A 20,779-nucleotide genomic window follows, 5' to 3' on the forward strand; every position below is an offset into this window, starting at 1 on the left:
GTTTGTTTAAAATGAATGCTTTTCTGTTCTGTTCTGTTCTGTTCTGTTCTGTTCTGTTCTGCTCTGTTCCCTTTGTATTCTGTTCTCAGTGTTCTGGTCTGTTCTGGTTTATTCTTTTCTATTCTGTAAATGTCTCATGCAATGCTAGTGATTCACAATTCTCAGTTATTCACTGAGACCAGTGAGATGATACATGTATAGATATATATATATATATATACCCTGAATTTGAAGTTTACACATGTGCAGCAAAAATAATCACTGAGTGGTTGTGCTCATAATTTTTACTGTGGTGCCTATAAAAGTAAAGTCTCTGTACTTCAACATGCTGCAGTCAAAATAAATGTTATTAATCCAATTCATTTGTTTACTTTTCGCTGCTTGTAACATTAGTTCATGCTAGCCTGTTGCTGGTTGTAACTTGCTATAAACAAAAGTGCACACATGATAGCAAGCATATTACAATTATATAAAGAGAAGTTTATATATTTAGTATTTTGGAATGGTAAATTTGAAACGATAGTGAAGTTTCAATTCTACTATGTACCCCAGTATACAGTATATATTTATGTTTGACCAACAGGTGACAGCAAAGCTGTGAATCCTAATAATGTGGGTACTAAGTGTGCAGCACATTATGTATATACAGTCAAACCAAGAAGTTCTGTTGTTCTAAAATGTTGTCTGACCACCGTAAGAAATGCTGATGTCTTCTCTGACATCTTTCAACAACACTTTCAACAAACTATGGAAAGGAGAAGACAAGAAGCAACAACTTTGTACCAAAAAGTAAGAAATGAATTTTAAATGAATCGCTAATCTAAACTTATTTTCAATTCAACGTAGAATATTAGGCAAAATAAAAAAGTGTGTTTCTGATAATGTGAGCGACCCTAGTTTAAGCCACCTACCCTAAACATTTTTTAAACTTTTAAAACAAGATAAGAAATTCTTTGTCTTTTTGACCTTCACACACGTCTGTTTTCTTTCCCCAGTGATGTTTGTATATATTTCATCAAATTATCGCAGAAAGCAGAAAGGGGTATTCTGACCGACATTTTGTTTGTTTTTGGGTCACACAAATTTTAACTCTAATCTGACATTGGTCTTAACACTGGAAAACGACCATGTTGTAAAATGGGTCAAAGCAAAATGAAACTATGTTAAGCTACATATCAAAACAAAACCATCTATGTTCTCATATTATGAGTCTTTTTGATGTGATGTCAATATTCTAAAAAACAAAAAAGTGTTTCTGTTCTGTTGTAGATCACTCACTCGAAACGATTCCCACATTGTCTTTCATATTACTTACGAGTTACAACTATATCTTGTGATATAATAGAAACAAAATTATTTTCTAGATTTTACCGAGTTCTCTTTCATCAGAAGAAGAACAGTTAGCAAGACAAGCGTACGCTGGACTATTGTGGTCTAAACAATTCTACTTTTATCATGTCAAGTACTGGTTACAAGGTATTTTTGTGTCATACATTTTACAAAAGATTTGAATCATATTTTGTGCTGGGTATAGTGAAATTATTTTTCTGCTCACAGACTTGTTATTCATTTTCTAAATTTTAGCTGTTTTGGGTTTTTTTAAGTTAAAAATTGTTTGATTTTACAGTGGCCAATTAAAATGGTTGTGCATGAAATATTCTATAAAAGTCTATGACCTGGGGTACATCCCTTTGTATCCAGCAATAAAGGGATCATAACATCATAGCTATTTGATGCTGTCTGTCAAAGTCAAAGTCATTTTTCTGAATTTGATAAACTTGAAAACGGTTAGTTTCTGTATACTTCTTACATTATTATCTACCAGGGGCAGAGTTGTAATAAAATTGGCTGACAACTGTGTTTATTTGATTATTACAAAAGGCAGGCTAAAGTTATAAATACATTAATGAATGAAAAAAAATTCCATGAGTGAAATCTAAGATGTTAAGATCTACTGCCATATTCGGGTATATCTTTAATGTGTTGCAACTGAATTTTTGTCTTAAAGATGGAGAACAGTGTTCTGATTCTAAGAGAAGGAGAAACCCAGTAAATTGCAGATGGAGCCATCTTGTTAATCATCATATTATTTCAATGCCAGACAAATGGGAATTTCCGTGGGTATGTAGTGATAATTCCATCGTTTCTCCAACCTCTCCTGTAAATAAGACCATGGAAAGACCTCGAGTGTTTTTGAAATAAGAGTATGGTCTTAGATTTTCATTTGTCAGTTTCTCTACAGTACTGGTAATCATCAGAATGCCAGAAATACCTTTATTTTACATTCTACAACAAACAAACAAACAAACAAACAAACAAACACAAAAAATGTTGTAATAAATTTTATTTGTTCCTATCGAAACAAAATGATTTGAAAAACAGAATCAACTGATCCAAACTTTCTCGATTTCTTTTCTTTTTGCACAGATAAGGACATATCAGAAATTCAACGTGTCATTCAATCTTCTGTGTCATGAATTCTTTTACAAATTTGCATACTGTAGTATTAGTACACCTGCCAACATCAGATGTGGACAAACGGAACCTGTAACAACCAGGGAAAATAAACAACTGAATTGGATTACCGTAATAACACTTGGAACAGCATATTGGAAGTACAGAGACTTGTATTACATTCCATCATTTGATAAGAACAGTTTTATGGCCACTTGAAACCATGGTGTGTAATACAAGTCTGTGTACTTCCAACATACTGAGCCAAGTGTTATTAATCTAATTCGTTTGTTTACTTTCCCTGTTTGTAACAGTTTCTGTTCATCCATGGTCTGATGTCAGTAGTTGTAAGTATAATCGCTATAGTTGTAAAAACTGAGATTCTTCTCACTTTATATTAGACTCTTCTAGGGGCTTAGTAAAACCTTGTGACTCTATAAATATGCATAAGTATTAATAATAATGATAATAATGTTAGTTTATGTACAGTGCATTTCCACTTTGTATTCAAGGTGCTTTACAATTATTGCCCCTGGTACGGATCTATAGTGGCACAACGGCCCTTTATACTTCCTCAACTCCCAGGGGAGCATACAATCCATTGCAGCCTTTATAAGCGCATAGGATTAATGCATTCACATTGCAACCTCTATCCTACCAGGTCCCCAATTATACAGCTGGGTTGACTGAGGCACAATTGTGGTTCAAATCTTACCCAAGGACTTTAACCATTCAGAAACAAATGGCAGCGATGGGCTCAAAGCTGCAACCTGCAGATTCCAAGCCAGCCACTCTGACAATTCGCCCATCATGACTCAGCAATTATTTGCTCATTATTTCAGTATGCTTCCTGGGACCTTGCCTTCCATATGATACCCTTTGTGGATATAGATCCCCAGTTTGCTAAGGACCAGTTACTTCTAATGTTAAGTGATGGCTACATGCATCCCAATGGACAGGTCAGTTCACTGTATTTTCTAGGTTTATCGTGACTAATTCTTTTATTGAGACACAGAAAATATAATCTGTCATATGTTGTGAAATATGTTCTAATATGGCTTCCCCTAGTCTAGATGCTACACATAGTATCGAATCATCTTTTCAACACAAGGTAAAGAGAGATGTTGAGACCGATGGACAGATAGCACTAGACTACACTTCCTCAAACATGACCCTCGTCGCATCAGTGCAGTAAGGTCATATCTGCTGTGCAATTGTATAGGCAGATACGACCTTACTGCACTGACGCAATGATGTACTTATATACACTTAATCCTAGTATGTATTATGGAAGAAAATGTGGTTGTTAAAATTTCGTTAACTTATGAATAATTTCCATAATGTATAATGTTTTAGTGTTGCTAAAACATAAAACGGAGAGTCATGATTGCTCATACTTCGTAAGTAACTACAGTACAACTTTTAACAACCTGTCTATCAATGATATTTATTATTTCTTGAGTCTGTTTGTTTATCTGTTTGTAGCAGGCATTTAAATTTCCAATACTCAATAAAGTATTATCTTATCTGATCTGATCTTATCTTATCTTATCTTATTTTATCTTATCTTATCTTCTCGGATATATATATCACTTTTTTCTACAACCGGATTAATTATGCAGTCTAGTTGTCAGTACTATCTCATATTTTTAGTGGTCTGAGGTACTACCATATATACATATGCTTATACATGGTAGTCTGGATGCCAACGTGGTCTCTCTAGCTAAACCACTGATTTTAAATTACATCCCACACATCTCAGGACTTCTAGAGTAACCACTTTGACTATACATGAGTGGAGGTGTAAATGGTAACGATACTGTATAGGAACTAGCTAATACATGGAGGTTCTTCAATTGAGATTGTGGTAGAGATGTCATTACAACATACTAAAAAAGAAAACTGGATGGTCTAACCAAAACTCACTCAAACAGTTTCAGTACTTTTACTAACTCTGACTTCTTCTAGGTCTGTTGTACTAATTAACACTTAGTAGAGAGTTCCAATATCATGACTATACATGAGTGGAAGTGTAAGTGGTAATGATACTGTATAGGGACTTGCTAATACACGGAGGTTCTTCAAATTGAGATTGTGGTAGAGATGTCATTACAATATATACAAAAAAAAGAAAACTGGATGGTCTAACAAAAACTCACTCAAACAGTTTCAGTACTTTTACTAACTCTGAATTCTACTAGATCTGTTGTACTACTTAACACTTAGTAGAGGGTTTCAATATCATGACTCAGTCTTTAGACTTTTTGTGAATAAAACTTTATACTAGATTATTTTGTTGAAAATATAGATTTTAATTATCAAATGGTTTGACCCCATATTTTGTGCATTTCTCTATAAAACAGTTACCGGCCTATGAGTTTGATTTCAGTGATGTAAATCCACCAGTGCATGCCTGGAGTTGTCTCTATGTTTATAGACAAACTAGGGATAGACAGTTTCTGACAAAGTGCTTCAATAAACTACTACTTAATTTTGGATGGTGAGTTACGGTAGTCTTGTCATCTTTCTCTCGATTTCTGTCTAGTGCCTTCCCTCAACTATTAAGGGACGATCACACAATGTCGCACAAGCTCAATAATGGAACTTCATTGGTTTAGGACAAAAGCCTCCCCCTTTCCCCTAAACGAATGTTCACAAGTGAAACATCAACATGTTTATATATGATGTAAACCATGATGAAAATTGTAGCAGTCACACCACTATGATCGACACAATGGTAAACACATTCAAATATGACCGGAAACACAGCACTGCATCTCACATTAATTTTAATCAACTTATCAACATCTCAGTAGTAAATACAGAACCTGTTATCATTGAAGGCGTGAAAAGTTTTCGAAATTTAGTCAGAAGTGTGACAAAGAAGTTCAGCAAAAGCATTGGCACCAGACCAACACCCCACCCCCACCCCCCATCCCCCACCCCCAACCCCATGAACAAAGTTTGTTAATTGAGCTTGTGTGACGTTGTGCAATTGTCCCTAGGGAAGACTATATTGGATAATGATAATAGGTATTAATGCATTCATTTTCATGAAACACATTTGCAGAATATTAATTTCTCTCTTCTTATTCCATCACCAAGGTGGGTAAATAGTAAAGATCCCCATGGCAACCATTTGTTTACCGGTGGATTTCTAGGATTAGACAATATTGCTCCTTTTGACAGATCAAAGACGCCACCAGGTGGAGGAGTATTACTCCAGGTAATATATTACGTATATCAATAATGTGATAAGACCGGGGTCCATGGAACAGGGAGTTTTTTTCCGAAATTCGGGAGGAATTGTCACCACGTCACATTCTGCATGTTAAGAGATATAGGAGTATTCTTCTATGTGGTGTGAGCTCTACCATTTGCTAAATAATATGATACACTACATTTTAGATATTGGGTTGATGTAAGAAAATTTAACTGTAATAATATATTTTTACCAAAAGTATATAGTAATTACAAATACATTTACTATTCAAGATAAATATGTTTATCAATATAGCTAACGGGGAAAGGAGAAATGGAAATAGTTGTCTTGCAACTAATCTAGTCCAACCCCTATAAATACATTTGTCAGTTAAATGTTATTTCCAAATATTTTTCTTCCTTCAGCAAAGGAAAATATGAGTGACATAATATAAGGACTGCCTTTGTCACTACAAGTCACTAGACAGGTAGTGACAACCCTTAGGTCACGAGTATTTTTCGGCTGAATGAAGAAAAATATTGGAAAATAACATAATTATATCAGCACCAGTAATATCAAAGAAAAATCAGGGAAAGTATTGGCAATTTTGAATGTTTTGACTCATATTTCGAACACAGCAAAACCAGTGACATAGACACGTGTTGTTGTGACATAGACGAGCGTTGTCATGACGTAGAACGACCCTTTTTTTTCAACTTGGCTCGTGCATGATATGGTATAATAAATATTACCTGGGCATGTCCCAATATGGTATAATAAACCATGAAACAAAAGAAACAAACAAACGAACCCGTAAATTTACAGACTGTTCCATTATAAAAGTGAAAAAATAACTTTTACATCAAGTAATGAGATAATTCCTCCCAGTGATGTTTACAATTGTCTTAAATGGGTAAATGGCACTCTTTTTTAAAAAGTTCATTTTTACCTATTTTAGGCAGATGCCACAGGATGGATGGCTTTCTACTCACTCAAGATGATGGAGATATCATTAGAATTGGCCAAATATGATGCAGTGTATGTTGACATGGCAACAAAGTTTTTAGAACACTTCTTATTGATAGCTAATGCTATGAATAATGCTACTGAAGGTAATATCAATAAAGATGATTATTTATCAAAAACTGCAAATTTCATTTTTTTTTAAATACAACTACCATTCATAGTACAGATAATTTTGTGTACATGGAACGATTGCATACTCATTTGCACACAGGTATCTAACTACTGTAAACATGGACATTTTTATTCAAGACTTACTTTTGCCTATTTCGCTAGAAAACAAAAGTGCAAACGTAAATGGTTGCCTCTTCATAAGTAAACAGTACACCAGGCTTAATACTATTAGTCTTTGGAAACTACTTGACAACTGTAAAATCGCAAAATTTTCTAGAGGCGAAACTATCTAGGTTTACTGTATGTAACTAGTATGTGTGCACACTTATGCAAGTAAAGAATGGTACATCATACATCATGTTGACTGATCATGAGGGTGGCATCATATGGCTGTTTCCTTGAGGGACTGTGTGGGTCACCCCAATGCAGATTATTTCCCGAGGTCGAAGCCTAAGAGAAACAGTCTGTGTTGGAGTGACCTGCAGGCCCAAGGGAAACTGAAGTGTGATGTTAATTGCACAAGTATGAGTCAACAATTTTTGGTATGATACCTGTATGGGCATCATCACTAAAAACTGATGACATCATACATGATAAAAAGAGCAAAAAATTCTAAATACCATGTGACCATGTATTGACAAATCATAACACAGGAAATGGGGTGTAGGTGTGTTCCAAAATATGATAATAGTTGTAAACTGATTTCCAGTGATAATCTTATGATACTTATATCTAAAACCAATGAGATATTTAATACATTTTATCTCTTCTTTTTTTCACTGAGTCAGGTCTGTGGAATGATGAGGATGGATTTTACTGTGACCATCTACATCAAGACAACACTATTACTCCACTGAGAGTTCATTCCTTAGTTGGTATTGTACCAATCTTTGCATGTTGTGTACTTGACACCAATATACTCAACTCTGTGCCGTCATTTCAAGAAAAATTACAGTGGTTTCAAAAGTATAGATCAGATCTTATGTCCAAGGTAACAATCAGTATATATATTAATCTATTCCTCAAGATATTATATACATTCTATTTTGCCATTTTTTTCAGGTAGGAACATTCGTGAGATTTGTCAGACAAGTGGAGTTATTATTACATATGTACCAGAGATTACTTGCACTGGTGCGCGTGCATACTCGTGGTATTTTCACTGCAGTGCAATACTGAAAAAATTATTGCATATCTGCATGCATATGGTATGCAAATGAGGATGCAATCGTTTGCTACACATGAAATCATATGATTTTTATGATGTTGAAAGAAATTTGCCGTTTCAAATAAACATTTGTGATAAAAACAGAACCCAATGCCATGTGAGTTCCAGTGTGAATACTCAGGGCTATTTGAACTCGTGCTTGCAGTATATTCTGCTGCACTTTCACTCGCTACAGGCGCAGAGAACACTGCAGCTAGCACGAGTCCAAATACCCCGAGTAGAGTATACCACACTTGAACTCACGTGTCATGGGGTTCTGTAATGACAGTACATGCCTCAGTGACAGGGCGCCCTCATACATTGGTCAACCCCTCTGGCAGATGAGGGCAGAGTGACATCTTACAGGCTACACAATGTTGTTTTGCCATTTGTTCAAATAGGAACATCCAAGATACTTGCTGGACACATGAATCTTATACAGTTATGTTTCCCTTGGGCGATATGCAAGAAAAAGTGGTACCATGTCAAAATTGGGATTTTGCGAGATACGTAGTCATATTTGGGATGAATATAATATTTACACTAGTCACCATTATACAGTATTTCCGACCATGTAAACTTTCACTCTTCATGTAATAAATGTATGTTGAGCAGATTACCGTTAAATCCGTCAGCACAAACGCCCATATTGGAGCAGTAATACATTTTACAGTTTATGGTGTTAGGAGTATCTAATGTTGAACAAAATTGCAAAAATGCTCCCAATCCTAAAAAAAAAATTCCTTCATGGGGAGAACGAGACCAAAATATGACTGGTTTATGGTTTAGCTGATGGACACCTTGATGAGAAAACATTGACAAATCTTCATATTTTATGGACGATTGTTTGGATTGGTCAATTTTCAGGAGTCTATTTCTCTTAAAATAATTTCTGTCTTGAAGGTGCTGATAAAGAAAGGTAAAGATGGAACTAGTAGTAAAATTCTGCTTTCACTACCAACTCAACATAAGCTACAGAAAATATTACTTGGTATTTTCAGTGAAGATGAATTTCTGTCTCCATTTGGAATTAGGTCATTATCAAAGGTAAATTGTATGTTGTGATATTGACAACGATTCATTGATGTGTTACTTTGGTCAAATGGGTGTCAAAATAAAAAGACAAAAGATTACATAGTTTGAACACTAGGAGTGCTATTTGAAAGCAAACTCGGAATTGAGGACCACACAGAAGCCAAATACTCTAGGCCTCCATTGCAAAATTGCTGTCAAGTTCAATGCACTCTTGGCCATCCTGAATAGTTCTGCTTTTCATCAGCATTTTACTAGCAAACGTAGACTTGTTGTCTCAGCAGCAGTTACTTCGCTGACTCAAATTTTGCAGCACTGTAGGGTGATTCTAAATGTTTCAAGGGAGATGCCACTAGAGGAAAGAAAGGTATTTTCATAAACTTTAGGTTGTGGACAGTCATTTTTGCTTGGTTGCCAAGAAACACCAAAATGAAACTCTTTTTCACCTCTTTTGTTCTATACATGAATATTTATCAGATGGACACTGAATATACATGACTATTTATCTGAAAGAAATATAGCTCTTAGGAGTCATGAATATTCAGTGTACATCTGATAAATATTCATGATGCAATGGTGTACCACTGTAAGACAAATAGATGTGGCAAAGTTTCAGTTTGGTGTTTCTTGGCAACTGATCAAAGTGACCCACCCAGGTACTTAGTAGACTTGGCAAATCTGATCAAAGTGGTGATGTAATTCTCATACTTCTATACTTTCAGTTCCACGACAAACAGCCATATACAGTCACATTGGGTAAGACAGAACTCGAGGAAACGTGTGTAAGCAGTGTTGAAGACCATAGCAATGAATCCTTAGATGGCGTAGTACAGAGACATGAATTACAGCAAGATGATGAAACCATGGCAACAAAAACAACACAAAAACCAACAGAGTACACTGTCAAGTATGCCCCTGGAGAATCCAACACTGAAATGTTTGGTGGTAATAGCAACTGGAGAGGACCAGTATGGATCTGTAGTAAGTATTTTAAAAGGGAACACAACTCCAGGAAATAGAGACATCTTCATAAACTATGGGTTATGGAGAGTCATTTCATGATTTTACATCACCTACAATTACTTGTGATTTCAGGGAAACATCAATTTTGATCTTGTGCCTTTATAGGGTATCTTTGATGTGGGCACTGCATCATGGGAGTCAGCAGAAATAATATATTCATGGTTGCTCAATGAATATTCATGACTCCTGAGTGCTTATATCCTTCAGTGTAAAACTCCCATATAATCACTGCATACTGATTTTTGTTTGTATCTTTTTCATTGGCACTATTTTTAATATGTTTTATCATGTATTTACATATCTTCATTCTTTCATTCACTGTATTATGTATGGCTTCCATACCTGGTTTTGTGTTAAATAACTAAATAAATATTAAAACGATCCACAAATTTTCTTTTTCCTTACAGTGAATTTCCTCATCATACAGTCTCTTATTTGCTATGATAGTTTCCATGGTGATGAGATGATGGTAGAGTTTCCAGTTAGTTCAGGAAATAAAGTGTCTCTGAAAACAGCAGCTGTAGATCTCTGTGAACGACTTGTATCAATATTTAGAGCTGATCAACATGGTAGGAGACCTTGCCATGGTAAGTCAACCATTCATGTTCATCCAACTTTTAGGCTGATATTAAAAGTTGCACTAGATGCAACTGAAACATTGCTATGAAAATGTTTTGACTAACTTACTCATAATATCGTACATTCCGGAGAGTATTGGCTTATGTGTAGGGAAACATACTTTTGTAGCTGTATACAAGATATAGTACAATGAGTCATTTCAAATTGATTTTTGGGTCCACACCCAAAAATCAGCACCCTCAATGGTGATCACGATTTGAACCTGTTTCTGCACTATTTACATTAAGTATATTCTGCAAGAATACACTGGTTGGTGATTCCATCAGATATTAAAAGTTTAAAGGTAATATTCAGACTGAAAAAAGGAAGATTAGCAACAATAGTTATGAACTGTTATTGATAACTGAGTCAAAAACTACTGTGGTGAAGTGAGATTGTATTGCGATAAGGGTAGCAATAAAGAGGCCTTCTATCACTTATAGTTTTCCCTTTGTGAATGCCTATTAACAGGTGGTTCCAGGAAATATGCTGAGGATCCTAACTGGAAAGAATTGATGTTGTTTTATGAATATTTCCATGGCAATACCGGTAGAGGATGTGGTGCTAGGTAGGTGTGTCCGATTGGGTGCATTTGTTCGCATACACACACACAGACACACACATACACACACACACACACACACACACACACACACACACACACACACACACACACACACACACACACACACACACACACACACACACACACACACACACAAATGTTCCAGTTACAGCTACATGTATAACATATACTATATTACAACATTTTCTCTTTCTTTTACTCAGCCACCAAACTGGTTGGACTGCACTGATTATCAACTGTCTAAAGATGATCCACTCCTATTAAACTGATACAAAGAGTGTCTTTTAAAAATGATAATCCATATATTACCATCAGATACGAACATTTTATTCTCATGGAAATCAATCAACTGTTGTGCTCAAATCTCTGTTATGAATAAAAAGAAAAAAATGTCAATTAAATGAAGATGTTAAAAATAGTGCCGGTGAAATTAGATTTTAATGGAATGCGGCTATCAATGGGGAAAAAAGCAGAAATGTACAACAGCCGAGATTTGTTTCAAACTGATTTGAAAGCAATTGTGCAATTTTTATGTTTTTATACCTTCTAGTGTATTTTCATTATTTGTATTATGTAAATAAATTCAATAAAATATCAAAATAAGGAATATTTTGTCATTTCTTTGACTATGTTTATCATTTCAGTAGGATATATGATACTGGTAATCCAGCCTTCGATATAATAACATAGACACAAACTAAATCTATCGTTCTTCAATGTGGTAGATTTACACAAAGTGGGTGATAGCTGTTCCTCTGTTGTGCGATTCTAATCACCCTGTGATCAAGACAGTGTAAACATTGGAAGTCCTAAAACAGTACATTGCAATTTCATGGAATTCTAAATAAACTAGTGCACAGAGATGCCTACCTACTGAGACTATAATTAAACTAATGTCCATTCATATCACTGTGGTATCAACATGTAACCACAGTACCGGGTAGTTTTAGTTTGTGTCTATCTATCATCTACCAGATTAACATTCATGGTTCAATTCTGATAGCATGGAAAGTTTAACTGAGTAGGAAGAAATATTACTCACAGTGTTGGCAATAAAACTTTTGGTCATGCTACTGGAATTAAACTACAGTACAAAGTAGTTGTATTTATTTTGGAGCATGAAATATTTGGTGCAATGGCAATTTAGGATGTCTCGGACACACTTTAACTTTAGTAGCCAGTGCAAGGACGAGGTAGACAATATTTGTAAATAATTCATCCAGTTGGCCCACACAGTATTCAGTGCAACTGTTGTTGACATCAAGTGAACACAGCAATAAAGTATGTTAGTTGGACTGATTTCCATGGAAACAGCATGTGCGTGGATTCAGCTAAAATAAATCTAGTGCCGAAAACATATGACTACATTTATTTTAGATCATATTATGATTTGAAGATTCAAGACATTCAGAAACACCCAAAGAAGCACATCTTCATATAATACTGTATAATAAAAAATATGTTTACTTTATTTACATTACAAATATACACTTGAAAACTATAGTCACTTATACCACATCACCACCCCCACTCTGCTGTCTCAGTTACTTGATATCCCCCCTGTGGGGGAGGCAATATTGATGGTGGAAGGTTTGGTACACCTTGAAGTTCAGGGGGAAGAGTAAATGTAATGTCATCAGCATCAGTTGATGTTGTGCTTTCTGTTTTCGATTCCTTGGTCTCCTTCTTTTTTAATTTCTTGGCCAACCAATCATCAAGTGAAAATCCTTCGTCAAGTTTTGCTAAACGTCTTTTTCTTTTATTCAACTTCTGGATTTTTCTGTGTTCAATTTCTGTAATGAAGTAAACCAGGCTATTTAGACTGCATTCTGACTGAATATTGATGGTGCGAAAGAAAAAAAAATTCAGAATTGTGGGTTTAAAATTATAACCGTTGAAACACTACACACAGTTCATATCTTGTGAAACTGAAACTGAAGCTTTCGTCCACACCTGTGGACTTGTTCACTAGTCTGGTGTTCTGGGTTGGTCACATGACTCATCACTGGAATCATGTGACTCATCACTGGAATCATGTTACAAAAGCAGGTGTGTTAAAGTTGAAAATGACCCCTTCCCAGTTTAGATCTAGTTTTAACTACCTAATAGGAGCCTGCCTCCTTCACATCATATTCCAATCTGATTAAAATCTGATGTACAGTAGATGTTGCAGCTAATCGTTCATTGTTATTTACCTTGGTATTTTTTCTGGAATAGGGAACTTACAAACCCACCATGTTGAATGTTGCATCATGGGAAATATGATAATGAATGCTAATCAATTAGTATTATGAACAATATTGTTATATTGTTTGTAACCACAAATAATCAATTCATAGTCACCCTGACCATTGTGGGAAGTTTATTTTATCGGTAGCTCAAGATTAGGTAATACGATAACCTCAGATAATCCCATAGTCCTTTGCATCTGAGCATGCTCAGTCTGGATTGCAAGTTCTCTATTGACCTTAGTGATACACATTTACATTTTCATCTTGATGGCCGCCTCTACGCCATCAAGGCGAAAACTTAAACATGCATCACGAAGGTCAATTCAAGCAAAAATACCGAGGCAAAATAACAATAAACCATTAGCCGACGTCCACATTGGATTTTAATCAGATTGATCACATTCTAAACCAATGTTGGTCCTTGTCAGACATTATCCCAGCTAATCCTGTGACCTAGGAATACTGTGTGATGCATACATATGTATGTTTAGAAATAATTCTAAGTATCATGGAAATAGGGTTTACACTAGGAAAGTACGTATGTAAACTAGAAGCAGTAGAAGGGGGTGACGAAGCACACAGCTGACTACAAGCAAACAGTAACGAATAACAAGGAAAACTCTCACTGGAAACCAATAAGATGACATATAGCGATGTCACATTGATGAAAACTACAGTGGGAAACGAGTTGATGTTGACCAAGTCGTTAGGGAATAAAAACTGGCGTTCTTATGCCGGCATACGGTAATAGGGTGGCCACCTTATGTGACCCAAAAAAAGGCTCGCCCTACCACATGTATGGTGGGAATTAGGGGTGCCTATAGTAACGAGTATCCAGGTATTAAGTAAAGGTGACAGAAATAGATGAACATCTTACCTCTTTCAAGTGCCTCCAATGACTCTGGCGTCATGTGTGAATATCTACAACTGACTCCAAAGTTACAGAATCCTGTAACGAAATAGATAAAACTGTGTTAGAGTATTATGTCATTGTAGATTTCAATTGTCTGGATAAATACTACTTCAGTAAATTTCAGTTCAGTTCAATCCATTGACTGCACTGGTACAGGTAAGAGACTCGTGGATTCATGCTAAACAACAGTATCGAATACCTTCAGTTGTCAAATACTTCATATTCAGTACATACCAGACAATGAGGCATTCATAAATACAACATGATCACCACAAATGAAGACTGGTATATGGTACTATGCACGAACAATTTAAAACCAAAAATTTGTCCTATAATATACTCTGGTTGTTCCATGTCATGACAATGCACATCTAAAATGGGGTCTAGGGTTGACAGCATAGGCTGCACACTCCAGTAATACCCCCCACCCCCCACCACCCACCCCCACCCCCACCAACAACAACAACCAAGAGTATCACTTCTTACCAGTTTGTTGAAATCTCCTACATGGATTCTTTTGGGCTTCTTCTTTGATCTTAATGGCTGGGTCTAGTTTCAAAGAAAATATGAAAATATTATTCAACTATCTGTAACGTACAATTATTAAATAAACTCGAAAAAGACTACATGAAATTGTGCAGTCTCTCGTTGTTGTATTAATAGTGTGTTCTAGTTGTTGACCAAAAATGTTCATCAGCTTGGTAGATCAAAATTTGATTTACGAAGGTTATAATGCACAAGCAGTTCAAAGTTTTTAGCATTGAGCTTTCCATCTGTCATGGTCGACGGTCATCAAACTACCTAACATCTACAATCGGCTGATTATACCGCCACCTAGTGGTCAGCTGTAACTATGGAATTTGTCATCCTGATGAGGATCGTTGATCAAGACAGATCAAAAGGTCAGTGCTTAAACTTTGAACTGCTTGTGTGTTATAATCTTAGTAAATTGTTCTAGTTGTGGTATGAAGCATATATAGTTTTGGAGATTGGAATAATATCGATCACAGCGTTTTTTTTGCTAAGAGTGATAAGTACACGTAGGTACATGTAAAATCTATTGTGGTTCCCCAGTAAGTTTACCTTGGTTCTTGAACAAACTTAAAGTAGATTATTTGGGGGAAACAGTGCCACTTTAGCCCTTCCCCCTTTCTGTAACCTGAGTTCACAAACCTTCGCAAAAACACTGGATCATATCTGTTTTTATTTCATTTACCTTACACCATTGCTACCAGTGCTATAACACTACAAAATGGATTTGATATATTGGCAAGATGTCGTGACTAAATTTTGAAAGGAACTAGTGAGTAGTGGTGTTTGATTGTATCACTGCAATAACTTTATAAAACTTTGGTGATTTGGAATGAATGCCGAATATCTCTCATGACTATAAGACTTCTTGTTATATCTCTTTTTATCTATCTATCTACCTACCTATCTATTTCTCTGTCTGTCCATCTATCTACCTCTATCTATCTATCTCTCCATCTGGCTGGCTGCCTATTTATATGTCTGTCTGTCTGTCTGTCTCACTCTGTCTATCTACTACCTACCTACCAATATATACTGGAACTCTTTCTTGGTTGTAACTCAGAGTATCATGCATTGTGTGATCATATATATATATATATATATATATATATATATATATGTGTGTGTGTGTGTATGTATTTATCAATATGTGTAAAGACAGACAGACAGACAGACAGACACAGACATACAGACAGACAGACAGACAGACAGACAGACAGACAGACAGACAGACAGACAGACAGACAGACAGACAGACAGACAGACAGACAGACAGACGATGTAATCTTTTCAATATACTTATAGTTATACTCAAAACTTTGTCACGCATCACGTCCATTACAAACGGGTATTACCTTTAAACTGGTCATAATGTGATTTTGCTGCAAGTTGATGTTGAATACCATTTAGATGTTTCTTTCTATTTTGGGGATTATCAGGAAAAGTCTTGTCACAATAATCGCAATAATATCGCTTCCCCATTATCCCTCATCGATCTCTCCTACTGCCTCAGTCTCTTTGGGTTCATAGCTGGCTGGGTTCAAGTTGCACATAAACTGTGACCCATAACCTACAAATTGTAATTAGCTTTCCGCGTCATGAAACGTAGTTCGCAGTACTTGTGGCAATACAAAGGACGTGACACCTTTTGTACACCTTAGTTTTGATGATCTAGAACATGTTATTCAAAATGTGTAATTGGGCAATCCAAAGGACGGTGGAATGTAAAAAAATATGACATAAAACAATGCGTATTAATATAATGTAAAGGTCATTAAAATCGACTTCCTCTTCCGGTTTGTCATTAGACGGCCATCTTGTGAGTTTCGCCGGTAGGAAGAATTCCATCATGTTGAATACAATTTATAACGCGCTTTTTAGGCGGACCTCGACGTTTGCTTTCACCATTATTGTCGGAGCTGTGTTCTTCGAAAGAGTGTTTGACCAAGGTGCTGATGCAGTGTTTGAATACGTCAACAGAGGGGTAAGTACAGTTCGTTGACATGGTGGCTACGTGTGAACGTTGGAACGGGAATGTCGTAACGTGATTGTCGCACGAAACTTCGACGTGTTACAATAATTTGGTCAAATAGTGTTAATCTAGTTCCTATCTCATACGAGTTACGATTACTATGATCATCTCCACTTACGTAGATGATCGTAGTAATCGTAACTCATATTGGACAACAGTTGGCTAATGTTAACAGATAGATAGTGGTTTCCTTTCAAATTGAAGTAATTTCAGTTACTTTTCTAACAAGGATCGACCCCCAAACATAACGTTATGCCATGGAAGTATCAGTGGTGATACTTCCATGGTTATGCGTTGCTGCTATTAATATTGTCATGAGAATTCCAATGTTAAATCGAATTCCAATAATTTGATACCCACCCCTACACAATTTTCTTTTAAATCGTTTAGTGGTGTAGGATAGAACTACTATATTATCTCTCAATGTAGACGTCAACCATATCATTCACTGACACAGGTGTCCCTGGTACCCATGTACATTGTAGTACACTTTTTCCTTACCTACCCGTTGCAAAATGTATGGCGTGATATTGTGTAATATGTAAAACTGTAAATACACATGTACATGTATATTCTCATGGGAAGTTTGAGTGAGCGCTATTCAAAAGATGAAATAATTCTTTTTATTTACCACTGAGTAAAAGTCAATTTTTATGGCTAAAGCAAAGGAAAGTATCGTGTTGCGAGTAACACACATTCTATGAACATGAAAAATAACATGGTATAATGATATTTTTTTAACAGAAAATGTGGAAGCACATAAAGGATGATGTTTCAATGGAAGGAGTCGATGAAGAATAATAATTATGTTTTCATGCGTTATATAACTGTTAGCCTCTGAGTGATCCTGAACTTGACTTTGCATTGTACAGCACTGAATTAACCATATTCTAAACAGACGTCAAAATTGGTAGTGATATTCAAGGTTGTCCAGCAACAGGCGTACAAAGGAGTTTGCAGAATTTGAGAAGACACGGATATGGATAAAATGCTTCCATTTGCAAAAAGTATCATCACATATTTTGGAATAGCTGACATCATCATTGCAGGACTAAACTTCACCAATGTCATTTCCGATACTTTCACAAAATGCAGATAACCTGGTATGCCTTGGTGCCATCTCTAGTCTGGATCATCATCTTCCTGTCAACTGCCCTCATCATTGTGTAGTCATGGAAACCTAGTATTAACTCAACAGTCTGTCGTGTATTTAAATGAAAAGTTTGTGTGTTTAAGAAAATAGAAAATTTATTAAAAGTTGTCGATCAAGTTTTTCTCTAGTGTATTGTTGTGTTTTCTTTGGGTGTAGGTATCTGCAATACTTTGGTGAAATTAAGTTTGACCTAACCTGAAAATACTCAGAACCCTGAATCTATAGCATGGTTGCCATCTTTCTTTGCTGAATCTCCAGTGTGCTATAGTCTCGGTTACCCAGACTCTCGCTGCTCATGAGACCACCACAGATGAGAGTCTTGGGGAAACGAAATTCCAACTCTCCTGCACAGGAAGTAGCCTCTGGTGCAGTGCATCATGGGGAGTACTTCACATCCAACATTGCTGGCAATTGAACAATTTGGGTACCTTTGCTACAGATTATCACTTCTAAAGTGATTGATATATATTAATGACAACAAACAGGCCTCGTAAGCCCATTTTTTATGCTTGGAAGAAATGCACTGTGTGACTTCCGTCATGGGGTAGTTGGAACATGGTTCCTAGACTCTTGTCTTGGTGGTCTCGTAGAAGAGCTCCCAGCGGAGCGAGTCTGAGTAACTGATGGTCCTGGTTACTCGCAATTATCAAAGTCATTCTGTGTTTTCTCTTGAAAATTTACCATATATTTATAATTAAAACCCTTCTCCAAGAGTACATGTTATTCATGAATGCACCCCACAGCAAATAAAGAAAACCTTCCATTAAGAGACCCCTTTCATTGAATCCCTCTACATACACATGTAACACGACTCGTGTACTGACCACAAGAGGGCAGGCTTCAATATAGGGAGCAATGGAACGACCTATACCATTCACTGATGAGTCAAGATGGACACCACTCTGTACAAACACAACTTGCAATGGACAAACTCATTCAATCCCCCCCCCCCCCAAGAATAACAATGATGAAAACCATTCACAACGCATTTTGTATAAAATGTACCCCAAGTAATCGAAAAATTTCAAAGGCCCTTGGGTGCCCCGTCTATCAAAGAGGAATGCCCCACCAGCAAATAAGGGCATTTTCATAACTATAAGTTCTGGATTTCAGAGAAACATCAAGTTGATCTTGTGCCTTTATAGGGTAACATTGCTGTGGGTCAACGCATCATGGGAGTCAGCAGAAACAATATATTCATGGTTGAACAATGAATATTCATGTGATGTTTTACACTGAAGGGATTAGGCACTCGGTCATGAATATTCATTTCTTATGAAAATGTGTCTATTCCCTGGAGTAATGTTCCCCTTTAAATTAAAGTAATTACAGAAATTCATTCATATCCATTCATTATAAAGAAAGTATGCCCAATCCTATAATGTTTGCACTGAACTTCATAATGAAGTAACTATGTACTAGAATGGAGATGCGAATCATCACAAACAAAAATCTGTCTTATGTTATACTGAAATGATTACTTATTCATATACCGGTATGTACATGTCAGGGAGGGCAAAAGGTGACTTTTGATGGTCGTGATATGCTAAGTTGGAAATTATTCATCATTAAGGCTACCAAAAGGTCATATGAATTCCAAGATGACTTCATTTTCTTTATCATGTGCAGCACCCTATATATGTATGGAACAAGTTGATTTATCAGTGGATCCTAAGTAATGGATGTCTGTTCACTGTTGTGTTACATTGTTAGCTGTCATATCTCCTTGCCCTTCAGTGTTCTCCCCAGGCTAATTTGCATATTTTACATATACATAACACGGTAATTTGCATATTGGTTTGCATAGTGATCAGCATATAATATACATGTCTTCAACACTGGAACAAACTCTGACATGTTTATTTTAACACATACACACATTGTACATTGGGGATCAGCCATTTCTCTTCATGAAAGTATTATGATTTTGTCATTCGATGATTACTGAAGCTTAAAGGATGGTAGAACACAGATAGAAACCTGCCAAGCATAGTGGCCTAGATGGCAAGGACAGTGTTTGCACTGTGCTTTCTCTTTCTCTATGGTGGGGAGAATACTGTCCTCACATAGCCCATGTACTGTACTGTTGTTTTACATCGTTAGCTGTCATACCCCGTAGCCTCCGTAGCCTGTTCACTGCACTGTTGTTTATTGTTAGCTGCCGTACCTCCTAGCTCCTGTGGCCTGTTCATTGCACTGTTGTGTTACATCATCAGCTGCCGTATCTCTTAGCCCCCATATTCAATTCAAGATAAGAGGGCAAGGAGATATTACAACAGCTAACGATGTCACACAGCAGTGGAGTAAACAGGCTAAAGGAATGGGGGGGGGGGGGAGTATCTGATGCTATAATATCAACATATTGATGTAGTATCCAACCCAAATTCCTGCAGTTTTAACTCCAACCATCTCCTTTCAAACTAAACCGGTAAAAATTAAAATCTAGGGCTACATTCACAATATTTCACCTTCAAAATTATACTGTACTACTCCTCACAAGAAAGAAAGGGAACACAAATGATTTTTTTCTAAAACAAAGATTTTTCCCTTAATCGATTTACCCCCTTGTATATGTAAAATAGATAGATGAAAAACTTTGCTTGCAAAATTGTTTTTGTCAGATGAAATATATTTTGGTTAAACCCCCCCCCCCCCTCCCA

The 20,779-nt window shown here is 36.2% G+C and overlaps 3 protein-coding genes across 3 annotated transcripts in view; 2 read left to right on the forward strand and 1 right to left on the reverse strand.

Moving 5' to 3' along the window:
- Positions 1–11,777, forward strand: part of LOC144449715 (uncharacterized) — a 14,951-nt gene extending 3,174 nt beyond the window's left edge. Inside the window, exons 7-19 of the mRNA XM_078140292.1 lie at positions 584–789; positions 1,365–1,476; positions 2,009–2,121; positions 3,297–3,413; positions 4,818–4,954; positions 5,560–5,680; positions 6,615–6,768; positions 7,582–7,784; positions 8,904–9,047; positions 9,755–10,013; positions 10,463–10,642; positions 11,145–11,241; positions 11,463–11,777. Coding sequence (XP_077996418.1) covers positions 584–789; positions 1,365–1,476; positions 2,009–2,121; positions 3,297–3,413; positions 4,818–4,954; positions 5,560–5,680; positions 6,615–6,768; positions 7,582–7,784; positions 8,904–9,047; positions 9,755–10,013; positions 10,463–10,642; positions 11,145–11,241; positions 11,463–11,523 — 1,904 coding nt within the window. The 3' untranslated portion in view covers positions 11,524–11,777. The remainder of the gene's footprint in view (positions 1–583; positions 790–1,364; positions 1,477–2,008; positions 2,122–3,296; positions 3,414–4,817; positions 4,955–5,559; positions 5,681–6,614; positions 6,769–7,581; positions 7,785–8,903; positions 9,048–9,754; positions 10,014–10,462; positions 10,643–11,144; positions 11,242–11,462) is intronic.
- A 948-nt stretch (positions 11,778–12,725) lies between these two features.
- On the reverse strand, positions 12,726–16,473 carry LOC144449561 (zinc finger matrin-type protein 5-like). The gene is made up of 4 exons (XM_078140113.1): positions 16,290–16,473; positions 14,890–14,952; positions 14,368–14,439; positions 12,726–13,052 (listed from the first exon to the last, which is right to left on the reverse strand). Exons 1-4 carry the CDS (start codon positions 16,414–16,416, stop codon positions 12,778–12,780), a joined length of 537 nt encoding a protein of 178 aa, XP_077996239.1. The 5' UTR covers positions 16,417–16,473; the 3' UTR covers positions 12,726–12,777.
- Positions 16,474–16,738: 265 nt separating this feature from the next.
- LOC144449352 (cytochrome b-c1 complex subunit 9-like) lies at positions 16,739–18,239 on the forward strand. The gene is made up of 2 exons (XM_078139879.1): positions 16,739–16,918; positions 17,711–18,239. Exons 1-2 carry the CDS (start codon positions 16,784–16,786, stop codon positions 17,765–17,767), a joined length of 192 nt encoding a protein of 63 aa, XP_077996005.1. The 5' UTR covers positions 16,739–16,783; the 3' UTR covers positions 17,768–18,239.
- Positions 18,240–20,779: the final 2,540 nt, after the last annotated feature.

The sequence above is a fragment of the Glandiceps talaboti genome, chromosome 18 (assembly GCF_964340395.1).
Source record: "Glandiceps talaboti chromosome 18, keGlaTala1.1, whole genome shotgun sequence".
NCBI lineage: Eukaryota > Metazoa > Hemichordata > Enteropneusta > Spengelidae > Glandiceps > Glandiceps talaboti.

What these genes read in the sequence shown, in the direction of transcription:
- LOC144449561 (XM_078140113.1), bottom strand. Translation starts at nt 16,416, where the DNA reads ATGGGGAAGCGATATTATTGCGATTATTGTGACAAGACTTTTCCTGAT. An exon ending in TAGGAGATTTCAACAAACTG is followed by an intron (nt 14,440 to 14,889) that starts GTAAGAAGTGAT and finishes ATTTCGTTACAG; the next exon opens with GATTCTGTAACTTTGGAGTC. An exon ending in ATTGGAGGCACTTGAAAGAG is followed by an intron (nt 13,053 to 14,367) that starts GTAAGATGTTCA and finishes ACTTCATTACAG; the next exon opens with AAATTGAACACAGAAAAATC.
- LOC144449352 (XM_078139879.1), top strand. Translation starts at nt 16,784, where the DNA reads ATGTTGAATACAATTTATAACGCGCTTTTTAGGCGGACCTCGACGTTT. An exon ending in TTGAATACGTCAACAGAGGG is followed by an intron (nt 16,919 to 17,710) that starts GTAAGTACAGTT and finishes TTTTTTTAACAG; the next exon opens with AAAATGTGGAAGCACATAAA.